General features: G+C 42.9%; 1 protein-coding gene across 2 annotated transcripts in view; it reads left to right on the forward strand.

Annotated features, from left to right (window-relative positions):
• The first annotated feature begins 9,498 nt into the window (after nt 1-9,498).
• The window catches only part of EVA1C (eva-1 homolog C), a 42,347-nt gene continuing 37,796 nt past the window's right edge, over nt 9,499-14,049 (forward strand). For both annotated transcript variants that reach the window (XM_065423615.1, XM_065423616.1), the window contains exons 1-2: nt 9,499-9,585; nt 13,583-13,706. In XM_065423615.1, coding sequence (XP_065279687.1) covers nt 9,514-9,585; nt 13,583-13,706 — 196 coding nt within the window. In that variant the 5' untranslated portion in view covers nt 9,499-9,513. The remainder of the gene's footprint in view (nt 9,586-13,582; nt 13,707-14,049) is intronic.

Genomic DNA, 14,049 nt, shown 5'->3' on the forward strand with positions numbered 1-14,049 from the left:
CCTTTTTGCTTGGGAGGTGCTCCCCATAAATATTCACAAAGCTACCTCATTGTCCCCCTTCAAATCCCTCCTTAAAACTCTCCTTTGCCGTGATGCCTACAAAAAACTGGACAATGGTTAGGTTGCTGGTGTGCTAAGACCACACCTTTTCATGCTGGTCAATACTGTGTCATTATTTATTTGTGCTCCCTCATCTGTCTGAATCCAGCTGTTGTCTCTACTTGTATACTTAGACTGTAAACTCTATGGGGCACGGATATCTTTTTGTTCTGTTTGTACAGAGCCTAGCACAATGGGGTCATGGTTCATGATTAAGTGCTATGGTAAAAATAATTAATAATAATAATAATTAATAACATAATACTGTAGCTCAGTCTGCATGTGTTTCATGCTTTATCGATGTAGTGAATTTTAGTCAGAGTTCTTTGTCGACACGGTGGACACTATAACTACGCCGGTCAATTCTGGAAGAAAGGATTCAGCTTGGATTTCACACATGCCTTTTGAGTCCTAGTAAAAAGTTGCATTCAGTTACGGACTTGTGTTACGCAGTAGGTCACACTAGATGATCACAATGGTTCCGTCTGATCTTAAAAATCTTTGAACCTAGAAATCAATTTATGATGCTGTGATTCAGGCTTAACTTCTGAGTAGGTTTGTACGGATTTTTAGGTTACTTTATACACAGTGTAGCCCATATAAGGCTTATAACTGTATGCTTTGAGCCAATGGGAAAAATCATTTTCCTTAAAGCCCCAGCTGCGGGAGTCATGTTATTACATAGGAATCTCTACTTTCATTTGTGGGCGGGGGGAAGGGAGAGGGAGGAAAAGGACGTTTCTAGCTCTCATGTTTCAGAAAAAACCTTGAAAATGTGAACCCTGATGTCTCAAAAACCAGAAGACAAATCAAAAGAACCCAACATTTATTATTTTTTAAAATCTTGATTTTTAAGCATCTCTCATGATTTTGGGGGCCTAACTTGTGAGTTTTGTATGCTCGGGTTCTGCAATACTATCCCTGTCAGGTTGGCTATGGCTCCCAGTTTAGATGTGTTTTTAAAATATACTTTTATAGAACATACGACCAATAGAAATACTTCCATCATATTAAACAAAAAAGAGACATCTTGTAACACAAATAAACATTCCCCTGTAATGTTTGTAATAATTCAGACAACACTGCAGAGCCTGTATCAGAACCCAAACCTAAACAACTTGACTCTAAAGCAACGTGAAACTGACCAGTTGCCTACGTTCATTGTCCCAGCGCAGAGAACTGCAGAAAAGTAAACAGACATCATAAAGACTGGCAAGTCCATTCAATTGCTAAAATGATCTCTCTCTGAATAATCCCAGCTGTTATTAGTTAGAGAGAGAAGGACATTTTTTCTAACCTGACATTGCCCTTTGGTTGGAATAGTTGCCTTTAGGAAAATTGGTCTCTGCACAGGATTATGTAAACAATATAGAAGCACATTTTGTCACTGAGGCACAGGCCTGCATTAGAGGTGTTATGAAGTCACACTTCCTGGGGAAGTTGAAGGAAGCAATTGGAAACTGCTACTGTCTGCATGGTCCGCCTGGGAGACAGCAGCTTTCCTGGGAATGTTATTCCCCTCCATGAGCCAGTGGATGGAAAGTGCGCAGAGCCATGCCCCCCAGGCACAAATCAGTGGAACTGAGTCAGCATGAGGGGGAGGTATGCTGCACTTTGTAAAGGACTGCAGTGACTTATTTCCTCCTGGAGTTAAGGAGAAGCAGGGAGATAATTGTGGCTTTCTGAATCACCATCCCTTCCCAGGGTTGCTGTGTGCACCACCCCTCCTTACACAAGGCGAGACATTCAGTCTCAGTATAGCCCTCTAAGAGGTGAAAGGCTGTGTGTGTAGTACTCTGTGTAATAATAAAAATGCACGTCTACATAGTCTACCATGTGAGTAAAACAATCCAGATACCAGTACGTCACCACTTTTCTTATCAAAGGTTAGCAGCCAATTTCCATGACTATTTTTATCCTTTATTGTGTGCAAATATACAAGCATTTTAAATGCCACTTTGAAGGCTGGAGAGCATGATTTCTTTTTGTGTCAGTCCCTTTAACATTATTTTCTGAGTGAAATGCACCTGCTTATATAAAATCAGAGCAGATTTTTAAAAAAGCATTTTTAGAACTGAATAGTTGTGGTTGTTGCAGAAAGGTGCTTAGATACTGGATTAGGAATTTGCAGGATCAAAGGTGCAGTTAAGATGCCAGGGAACTCATCCAAATCACACCATCACTAATATTCTTTAGGGAATACTGGGCTGTTTTGTACACAGCACATTTGGATCCAAGTAACTTAAAACCTAAAGGATTGAAATGATTACACTCTGGGACCAAACCTTTCATGGTGTTGAGCATCCACGATGCATGTTGGGCCAGATACTCATTTACACTATGGCTCCTTTACTCCACACTGGTAGTGTAAAAAGTCCTTAAAGTAGCAGTAAATTACATTTAAGGCCCCTTTACAATATTAGAGTGGTGCAAAGACGCCACACTGTAAATGAGAATTTGGCCTATCCTCAGCACAAGCCCAGCACCTCCCAGGAGGCCTCAGCACCTTTTGGCATTGGGCCCACAGAGAAGTGTCTCGGACAGGGAAGATACTTTATTTTTGTATAGTTTGAGTAGAGAAAAGCTCTTGTTTAACGAGAATGTTTTAAAAGAGAATGTAGAGCCTGACCCTGAAAACACTTTTTCATGTGAGCAGCCTCGCTGACCTCAGAAGGACAGCTCACACAAGGGAGGGGCTGCAATGATGGGGTGAAATCCTAGGCTTCCTGAAGTAAGTGCCTAAGCTCCCATTGACTTCAACAGGGTCAGAATTTCACCCCATGTCTTTGGTGCTATGGGCGATGCCAGACTGACAGCCTGGCAGACTCATGTAGGGTGACCAGATCACAGGGATGAAATATCGGGACGCAGGGGGGAGGCGGGGGGCGGAGCAAAAAAAAAAAAAAAACCGGCGGCGGAGCAAAAAAAAAAAAAGCAGTTTCACAGGGGCCGGGGGCATTAGCAGGCCCCGGCCGCGCGCGTTGCCTTCCCCGCGGAGCTGCCCGTCCCGGGCACATGCGGCGTGTCCCGCTGCCAGCAGGGAGCCCCGCGCCTCTCCCGCTCGGCTGCACTCCAGCGTCTCCTTCCCAGCGGGGCGAGCTGCTGGAGCGCAGCCGAGCGGGAGAGGCGCAGGGCTCCCCGGCAGCGGTGGGGAAGTTTATCGGTTCGGTGGACCCCGGCCAGCTCCTTGCCCCTGTCCGCCAGCCGCCCCGCCTGGGACAAGTCTCGCCCCTGCAGCCCCTCTCCGCCGCGTGTCTCCGGCAGGCGGCCCACACCCCCGGGCCGCGCCGCCCACCCGGGCCCTGCCCGCTCCGTGCTGCCCCCGGACCCACCGCGCTGCCCCATGGGCTGCAGGGCTCGAGCAGCCTCCGCGCTGCACTGCAGTGCTCCCGGCCCTGGCCGGCCATGGCCCGTGCGCTCAGGCTGCTGCACAGGGGCGTCTCCTCCCAGGCCCGGCTCGGGATCCAATGGGGCAGTGAGGGGGCGGGGCTGGGGATTTGGGGAGGGATCCAATGGGGGAAGCAGGGGGCGGAGTCGGGGGGCGAGAGCCCCTCCGGGCTTTGCCTGTGCGCCGGAGCGGAGGGCAAAATTGTTTATTTGTCCAGTGTCCCAACCGAACATCGGGACAAACAAGCAAAAATCGGGACGTCTGGTCACCCTAGACTCATGCCCTCTGTTTACCTTACAGTAAAGACAGTGCAAACTCCCCCATGTCTCAGACTTTTTCTGGACTTACCAACTCTAGTCATGAGAGGGTAGTTGAGTCTTCATGTCCCTACATCCCTTGGCCGGTATGCTGAGATTGCCAACAAAGGTGTCAGTTCAGATGTTTGTCCTTAGGAATTAGATGAAGAATGCCAAATCATTTCACATAAGCCTCCACACAGCCAGAAGATAGCAATGGCTTTTGCTGGCTATTAACCTACATTAGATTTGATGCAGTGACCTAGATGTGAAGGGTCTCATATCTCTTCTATAAGCCATCTATTCCCTTATGAAATCTATCCCTAGGGCAATTAAATATAGAGGTCTGATTTGTTTCTATCCAGGGGTTTTCTACCATAGGCTCTGATTCTGCTCAAACTGAAGTCAATGGAGCTTTCAATGGAAGCAAAATTGGGCTCTTAGTGAGTTCTAAGAGTGAAAAAAGGTCAAAATTAACAAAACTAGGGGAATAAAACTTCAGAAAATACCAGAACAAGACTGTTGGCTATTTTTAGTGGGTAAAGAGATGACAAATCAAGGAAACTTGATGCCTTAGAAGTTTTCAGCATATGAGAATATCTTTTTGTGTGTAACACTCTTTAGTATTATAATTCCTGTCTTTCTAGAGGTGCAATTGTTAGTCAGTAACTTTTCTCATGTGTCTCAGGGGTGGCTGCATTTCAGTAGTAAGGTGAATCCCTACATAAATATAGGTTAATATTTTCAAAAGCGCTTTTGTGCCTTAGAAACCTAACTCTCATTTACAAAAGTGATCAAAACACTGAGGAGCCTAAACCTCACTGAAAGTCAGTGGGACTCTCATGGGCATAGTCCCTCCACCACACCTCCCTGGGATTCGATGGGGTCCTGTACTCAGCCTCTTGTCATCCAGGTCTGGAAATGGAAACTCAGCCCTCTGGTTGGGGTCCGCCGGAGCTTGCTCCTTCCAGGGTTTAGGAGAAAAGGAACAAAGGAAAGGAAAAACAAATGAACAGGCTCAAACATCTCGCAGGCCTCCCTTCCTTAGAGGAACCTTTGGTGAGTTGCAGTCAGCATTTTTGAAAATCAGTCAAACAGGGCTGATTAAAAAAATGTTTTAAAATAATTCATGCAAATTTTGGAAAAAATGGTCATGGAAATTAAAAATGTTGATGAAATTTGACACTAAAAAGAATTTGACTATCTCAGAGTTGGTTGAAAAATACACCAAAAATAATAAAAATTTGCCCCCCCCCCCAATTTTTCCCATTTCAAATTTTGATGAAAAATGACAAAATTAAACTTTGGTAAATGTTGTCCAGCTCTGTCTAATATTAAAGTAGAGCCCAGATGCTCAAAGGTATTTAGGCACCTAACTCCCTTTGAAATCCTTGGGAGTTAGGCACCTAAATACCTTTGACGATCTGGACCATAGGAGCCTAATTGTAGGTTCCTAGTTTTAAAAATCTTAGAATCATTATGTTTACAATATCATTTACTCTCCGTGACTAACAGTCACAGTGGAAGTTTCTCCTTAGAGCTCTGACCCACAACATGAAAACCCCAGGCCAGGTGCATATAGTATCATGCCGTTATGTCTATTTACTGTAATAATTTGACATTAAACTATTAAATAATAATAATAAAATCCCATACTAAGTCTCTTTTGTTTCTTGTTCCTTCTAGTCACTTTTTGCCTCTTCTTTACTGTATATCATGGTGTATTATTTTTCCTCTGATTGTTGGTTCTTTCCTTTTTCCCCCCTTCCTCTCATCCTTGCACTGTGTGCTTTCCCTCCTGGCCCTATGTTCATTCTCTCCTCTCTCAATAATCTCTCACACCTCACTGCACAAGCACATAAATCCTTTTTCTACACATACCCTTTCTTCCCCAAATCTACTCATTGTATTAACAGGCAGACACACATCCAGATCCATCCCTCTACTTAATCTCCTTAAAGAAGTGTGAGTAAGTTGACTTGATGCTGGGCTGGCCTTAGCTGGTGTGTCTGGCTTATAAGGATATGTCTACCCTACAAGTGCTACAATGGTACAGTGCTGTAATGTATGTAGACATTTACTACAGCGATGGAAAAATTATTCTGTTGACCTTGCTGCTTCTAAAGCAGGGGTTAAATTGTCCTAACTACATCACACAGGGCATGCAATTTTTCACAGACCTGTGTGATGTAGCTGAGAGTCTGTTCCCCAGTTCCTTCTGTGGAATGGAGGGGACCCAGAAGCAGAAGATGTTTTTCTATTAGTTCTCCCAGAAAGGATGGGGAATCTTCTTTCCATCTTCTCTGGTGCTTCATCTTTCCTTCCACTTCCTCGAAGGGCAGGTCTAGTAGGGCTCTTTCTTCTCTCTCTCTGCACAGACTAAGATGAGGAGGCCTCCAGGAGCTATGGACACTTGAACAGATTTTTCAGTTGGGCTTCAATGTTGGAAATTTAAAATTCCTCACGCTCTTTTTAGTTCACGCTGGAGCACAAAGCCCTGGAGCACATGATCTTTGAACTGAGGGCTTGTCTACGTGGGAAATCGCCTGGAATAGTTTTTGAGGAATAATTATTCTGCAATAGCTGCTTATACGGCCACTCTTATTTACACTAAAAGTTTCTTTTTATACTTTAGCTTAATCCACCTCCAAGTCTGTTTTGGAAGTAGATTAAGCTAAACTGCAAAATGGCACTCTTAGTGCAAAATAAATGTGTCCACATGGGCAGTTAGTACAGAGTAGCTGTTGAGCTTTACATTCACACCCTTTTTTATTTTGCAATAGCTTCCCCCATGTAGACAAGCCCTTGCACGCAGATCAACAGAATTAAGGACAGGGAGAGCTATGAATAAAGACAGAGGGAAGGCATTGGTGCAGGTAGGCCTCAGAATGATTATACTCATTGTTTCAGTGTGTGTTGTTCCAGATATCTACTCACAACATGTGGGTAAATCAAAAGCAGGGGATCTCAACCTGGGGTACATCACCACCCTGCCCTTCTCATGTTGCTAAATGGGAGAGAGGTCTCAGCATGCAGAAGTTGAGAACCACTTATCTACAGTTTCACACCTCAGTGCCATGCCTAAAAAAAACAGTGGCAAAGTAATATATTGTGCATGTTCAACACATTCTGTTGAGACTTACAATTTGGTTATTCCTAAACCAGACTTCTTTAATCATGTCTTAGGCATGTGTGTTTATTGACATCTAGAGCCATGACAAATGTGAACATTTAAAATAAAGCTGTTTTTGAGATATAAGAGCACAGAAAGCTTCTGAGTAACTTTCTTAATGTGTAAAATCCACCATTTGTTGTGCTCTGGTAACTCAAAAATGGCCAAACTGAATTTTACCAAACTTGCAGAAATAAAGAAAGAAAGAAAGAAAGAAAGAAAGAAAGAAATGCTTTTGAGTTAGTAACAAGAATGAACATTTTCAACCCAAAGGGTTATTATTTTCAGATTTATAAGCATGTGAAAAAATGGGCTGATAATTAAACTTCCTTCTTCTCATTCCAAACTTAGTGCTGCAAGTGGAGTTCTACAAGGGCTTAATCCTAAATTCACTGACATCCGTGACAAAGCTCCCACTAACTTTAATGGTGCAGATTCAGAATTGTAGTCGGTTTTTTGTAACAGTTACATTCTGGCATTCTCAAATTTCCCAAGTAGGCCAGAACATAAAAAGTGGGGCTAGCTGCTAGATGTGGCCTAAACTCACCAAATCTGTACATCATCTATGAACAACCAACCTTAATTTTAACAACAAAAAATCTAAATGTGGAAAGAAATATCAGACTGTACTAACATACCGTATTCAACTGTTATCATGGTAAGGGATTTCCTGTTTTCCCCCTGAAATTTCTTAAAAGTTGTTTGTAGAGAATTGAATTGTGTATTGAAGAATTAAAATGACTCAGTTGTGTTATTTAGTTTGATTTTTAAAATTCTGTTTCTCCTAGTTTAAAACAAATAACTCACTGGAAGCGGTCACTCATTATTAAAAATGTTGTGGATGTTTTTATCAGGAATATGTACTAGTTTGTTGCTATAGGGTTGTAGGTTTTGATTTTTTTAGGGCGCAAATATATAGAATTTCATGGCCATATAAAGATAAAAGTTCAAATGTTAGGCTTACAAACTTCCAAGTGCTCCTTTAAATACCACTGTTGTATTCACATCAACATAAGGGTGTGTTAAGACTGGATAATTAAAACAGAAGATAATTAGAGATAATTTTTAAATGTAGCAATGGGGCATTAGTCAAGCAACTCTTTTTAAAAAAAACAACAACTGTGGTTCTGATTTCGTGGCCATTTCATTGAATTATTCCCCTAATTTTATTTTATAACATTTTCTTTGTTTAAATTTAAATGTGAGAAGAAAAATACCTAGGGGTGCTGAGTGCTGAACATGCATTAACTTTCAAATGTGTGCTGTGGAAGGTTTAAAATACAGGAATTTGTTGCATTTTAAGACAGTAGGGAACATGGTCATGCATATTACCCGAAATCACATGGTAAATGCAGCTGTTATGGACTAGGGTTGCCGGGTGTCCAATTTTCGACCGGAACGCCCAGTCGAAAAGGGACCCTGGCGGCTCCGGTCAGCACTGCTGACTGGGCCGTTAAAAGTCCGGAGGGCAGCGCAGCAGGGCTAAGGCAGGCTCCCTGCCTGCTGTGGCTCCGCGCAGCTCCTGGAAGCAGTGGCATGTACCCCCTCCAGCTCCTACGCGTAGGGGCAGCCAGGGGGCTCCGCATGCTGCCCCCACCCCAAGCTCTGGTTCCGCAGCTCCCATTGGCTGGGAACCACGGCCAATGGGAGCTGCAGGGGTGGTGTCTGCAGACGGGGCAGCACGCGGAGCCTCCCTGGCTACCCCATGTGTAGGAGCCGGATGGGGGACATGCCACTGCTTCTGGGAGCAGCCTGAGGTAAGTGCCGCCTGGAGTCTGCACCTCTGACCCTCTCCCGCACCTCAAACCCCTCATCCCCAGCCCCACCCCAGAGATCGTACTCCCAGCCGGAGTCCTCACCCCTCCCCCACGCCCCAGCCCTGATCACCCTCCGAAGCCCTTGCTCCCCGCCCAGAGCACCCTCCTATACCCAAACCCCTAATCCCCACAGCAACCGTTTAAGAGTACAGTAAGATTACATCTCAGTTTAGGACAGAAAATAAAGAATACCTTATCCAATTGAGACTGCAGGGGGAAATAGACCAGAAAACTGAGGAATAACACCTTGGACTTTTGAGAAAGTGCCTTGGGATCTTTAATGACCACAAGTTGCCATAACCTAGCTTCAAGCCTCATCTGAAAAATGGCATCTCCAGCAGCACAGTGCCCCCTACTGGAGCATTGGTTTAGTACTGACTCAGTGGGAAGGGTGCCACCTACTGGATCACCAACAAGATTGCCAGTAGCACCTGGATATTTTTGACGCCTGATCCTGACTAGGTTGTAAAGGCTGATAAGCTCATAGCGTCATATGGTATGGCCATGCTTACAATCCTGATTTTATGCCCTTTCCAGAAGATGACCACGGTTTTCATATTACCTAAAGAGTTTATCATTGTCTGTACTAATTGTAACATAGCTAAATATTTTCTAGGTTACCTAACCAAACTTCTGCAAAATCACTCTGTGTATGCCTGTGATGGCGATCGTTTGAGCCTGCAGTGTCCTCGGCATTCAACAATAAGTGTCCAATCAGCATTTTATGGGCAAGATTACCAAATGTGTAGTACACAGCAGCCTGAAACCGCGATGAAAGACCCCTTAAACTGTGTGGCGTCTACCACTTTGCAGGTATCACATATTGTAGATGGTTTTTAAAAAGCAGACTGTTTTTAGATCAGATTTCAGTTTTGTGACCCATATTCTATGAAAATGCCAAGTATTCACAATGTTAAGTGAATTCCACAATGTTTCAGCTGGTATATAACACAAAATGGCACACTTGGAAGCACTCATTAGACCACCAGAGATATCAGGTGAATAGGTTTTATTATTCCCGTAGGCTTGAAAAAGATTTTCAGGGTTCCTTCTATACTAACCTCCCCATTTTTCCACACTTAACCCCCCATTTTTGAGGCCCTATAACACTCATCCTTTTAGCCAAGCCGATCTGGTCAGAATAGTCTTAATCAGTCTCAAGGACCCCTGACATGAGGCACGGCTTACCCCAGGCAGTTGAACATACTGAGCCAAATTAATCACCCAGAGTGTCAGATAACAGCACTTGAACCTGGATCACCAGCATGGCAAGGCTGAGAAAACTCTCTGGCCACAACAACCTACTTTATCATAAATTTGACAGGAATATTGAGATTTACCAATAATATCCTAAGAGTTGCTTCACATACAGAGTAGAGTATGGCTTACACAGCAGTTCATTACTTGCTGTCATGGGAATTTCTTTACATAAGTTGAGGAAGTCCACCCTTCGAGTATAGTCAAGAGCTTGTTTCATCACAGTAAAGAAGGGCTAGAGTTCCTCGGTTAGGCTATGCTTCAGCAAAGCATTGTCAATGGGAACTCAATGGGATTTAAACATATGCTTAAAGTAAAGATGTGTTTAAGAGCTCTACAGAACAGGGGTATTTTGCAGAATCAAGGCCTTAGTGCTTACAGCTGTTCCATTTAGGGTGACCAGACAGCAAGTGTGAAAAATCGGGACAGGGGGTGGGAGGTAATAGGAGCCTAGGTAAGAAAAAGACCCAAAAATCGGGGCTGTCCCTATAAAATCGGGACATCTGGTCACCCTAGTTCCATTGCTTCATGTCAGCAGGGAATCTACATTCCATCCATTAATAATAGTATTAATAAGTGATTTAGTATAACATCCTTTTATAAAAACAGTGTTGTGACACAGAGTTTTAAAAACGTGGCTTGTCCATGTTGAACTGCAACTAACATCTAAAGATATTCCATGAATGACCTTGGGGCCATGTGAAAATACAGCTGTCCACTAAAAAAATGTGGGGCCAAATGCATCCTTGGTGTCATTTCATTGACTTCATTAGAGTGACACCCATGATTAATTTGAGTTCTTGAGTCCTGAGGGTCTCTGGGAGGTTTCCATGAACAATTTTTCTTGAGTACACTACACATCTCAGCTGACAACTGCATTGTAAAATAATATAAATTTTTACAGATATTTTCCTTTTTCACTGTTCAGAACTACAGATATGAAAGTTAAGTGTCTGGCTTTGCATCCCAGAAAGCTCTGACTCTGTCAAATAGAAAAGACACATACTGTAAACGGAATTCTTGGAAAAGAACGCTGATGATCTCATTCTGTCCCTCTCTGTGGAACACAGTCTGAGATCTGCATAATCAAGCATAGTATTATCTTACAGAAAGGAGAAAGAATAGCTGTCATTTTATACAGTAGCCTCCTAGTGAAAGGATAAAGGCAAAGTTAGATCTGTCCCAATAGGTTAATAACCTTACTAATAATGCTATCTAATTATGATAATATAAGGAGCTGGATGTTTTTGCACAGCTGAGTCAGTGCAAAATGTGAGCACTCTTTGTATAAAGAGATACCACTATAAAGAGATTTACAGATGATGGTTCAGCTCAGGTGTAAACAGATGCAATGTTCATTGAACTCAATGGGAGTCAGTTATGCCCTCTTGTTCAAGAGCTAAATTTCTTCTGATTTTGTTTAACTGATTCTTTCCTGAACAATTCCAATGAAGGTGTGCCATTTGACTTGAAACATTTTAAAAGAAAAATTGAGTGACCAAACTAAGTTCTCAGTCCTTTTTCTTCCCTTTTAAACAATTTAATAGCAATGTAATGCTCATGAAAAGTGTTGGATTTAAGTCCTTTTTCACCACAAAAAGGAACAAAAGGGGCCAGAACTTTATAGGATCATTGTGATATGCTGCCAATGTGCATCATTTCTGTTCTGGAGGGATTGTGTCCAAGGATGATAATAGTTCAGCTATTGGCATCTTTTCTGAAAGTGGAAACAAGAGTGTCAATTAGTGCAATTGTTGTGATTTGAACACCTGGTTTAAATTCATTCCTGGTGTAAATCCATTGAAGTTGGTAGAGCTATGCCAGGGATGAATTTAGCTCCTTCTGACTAGAAGCTGGACAGTAATGGCCAACACATTTTTACATTGGCACCTACAGCTATCAGAGAATAATGCTTTTCAGTCACTACTGTCTTGGAGTGGATTAAGATTGATGACCTAAAGAGAATATACCAAATATCACAATTTGCTGTGTTATTAAGCATAAGAAAGCATGGAGATAATACAGATGACTCAGAAATAATGTTTAAAAATCCCTGTCTACACTGGGTTTTTTACCATGTTTTGAAAACTGAGTTTTAAGAACATAAAAACGGCCATACTAGGTCAAACCAAAGGTCCATCTAGCCCAGTATCCTGTCTTCTGACAGTGGCCAATGCCAGGTGCCCCAGAGGGAATGAACAGAACAGGTAATAACCAAGTGATCCATCCCCTGTCGCACACTCCCAACTTCTGGCAAACAGAGGCTAGGGATACCATCCCTGCCCATTCTGGCTAACAGCCATTAATGAACCTATCCTCCATGAATTTATCTAGTTCTTTTTTGAACCCTGTTATAGTCTTAGCCTTCACAACATCCTCTGGCAAAGAGTTCCACATGTTGACTGTGCGTTGTGTGAAGAAATACTTCCTTTTGTTTGTTTTAAACAAACAGGGCCGGCTCTAACTTTTTTGCTGCCCCAAGCAGCAAAAAAAAGCGCCGCCCCCCCGAGGCTCCCCCCCCCGCCGAGCGCCGCGCCGCCAGACCCCCCCCCCGAGCGCCGCGCCGCCGGAGCCCGCCCCCCCCCCCCCGCGGAATGCTGCGCCGCGCCGCCCCCCGCCACCCCAAGATTGGCCGCCCCTTACCAGGTGCCGCCCCAAGCATGTGCTTGGTTGCCTGGTGCCTGGAGCCGGCCCTGTAAACAAACTACCTATTAAACTTGGTTTAAACACAGTTACACCCAAACTTAAACCCAAACTGTTTTCAGACATGATTTGGCGTGGCAGAATTGTATTAAAACTGGATTCAAAACCATCTTTGGCAGTGTTTACACTATCCTTTTTTCCTTAAGATTTCCCACCATCGCTACCACTGATACAGCTCCAGCTCCAGCAGCAGTAGCAAAGTGTAAGTGCTACTGTAAACAGCTTCTGGCCTGCCAACCACCATGTTCTTTCACCCTGCTCAGAGCAGGTCTAGTTGACAACATGGTTATAACATTGTAAGCCTTTCTACTCTACTCCTCTCACCCTTACAATTACTGATTACTTGCTGGAGCAGCACAATAGGAATAGCGGGATATTATTAGAAAAACAAATTGATGTAGATAAAGGTCTGAGTTTTTTAAAAATAGTTTTAAAGTAGCTTGGTCACATCTATACTGGCTAACCAAATCATGTCTGAAATGGATTTAGGCCCTGATTGAGGAAGGTATTTCAACATGTGCCTAACTCTAAGGACACGAGTAGTCCCTATTGAGTCTACTCATGTGCTTAAAGTTCATCATGTGCTTAAGTACCTTGAGCACCTTAAGTCCTTAGTTTGAACTGTGTTTCAAATGAACTCACCCAGGATTTTCAGCCACCAATCAAAGCTCAGCACAGACATGGTCTTATTCCTGTAATATATCTTTTTTTTTTTTAATGCATCTATGACAAAACCCAGTGCCGCTGAATAATTTCTTTCATGTATAGAGCAAAATACAGCTAAAAGTTTTAGTTGCTGTATAGCTTCATATCTTGTTTTCAAGACTATCCTTTTTGCCCGTTGTTCTAGAAAGTACTGGATGAATGCCAGAACCAGAGAGCCTGCCAACTCCTTGTCAATAGTCGGGTTTTTGGACCTGATCTATGTCCAGGAACCACTAAATACCTCCTTGTCTCCTTTAAATGCAAACCTAGTAAGTAATTTCTACAACAGGCGAGTTCATTTTTGTGTTTCATTTGTTTTGGTTATAATGCCAGTGCAGAAAGCTTTGCATAAATCTACATGAAGTTTTCAGATTTTAAGATTAATAGCAGATTGTATTTCTACTTTATCTTAGCTTTCCATTTTGTCTGCAATATTCACATGCTTGCTACCAATGTAACTGCCAGTACAGTTTGTCAGAATCTAAGACATAAAGTTAAAAAAAAAAAAAAAGCTGGAAAAGCTCATACTTTAGAGAGGAATACTATGACATTTTTCACAAAAAGTGGTTTGGATTAAAAGCATACAAATGTCAAAAGGCTAGATACCATGGT

The sequence above is a fragment of the Emys orbicularis genome, chromosome 1 (genome assembly GCF_028017835.1).
Source record: "Emys orbicularis isolate rEmyOrb1 chromosome 1, rEmyOrb1.hap1, whole genome shotgun sequence".
NCBI lineage: Eukaryota > Metazoa > Chordata > Testudines > Emydidae > Emys > Emys orbicularis.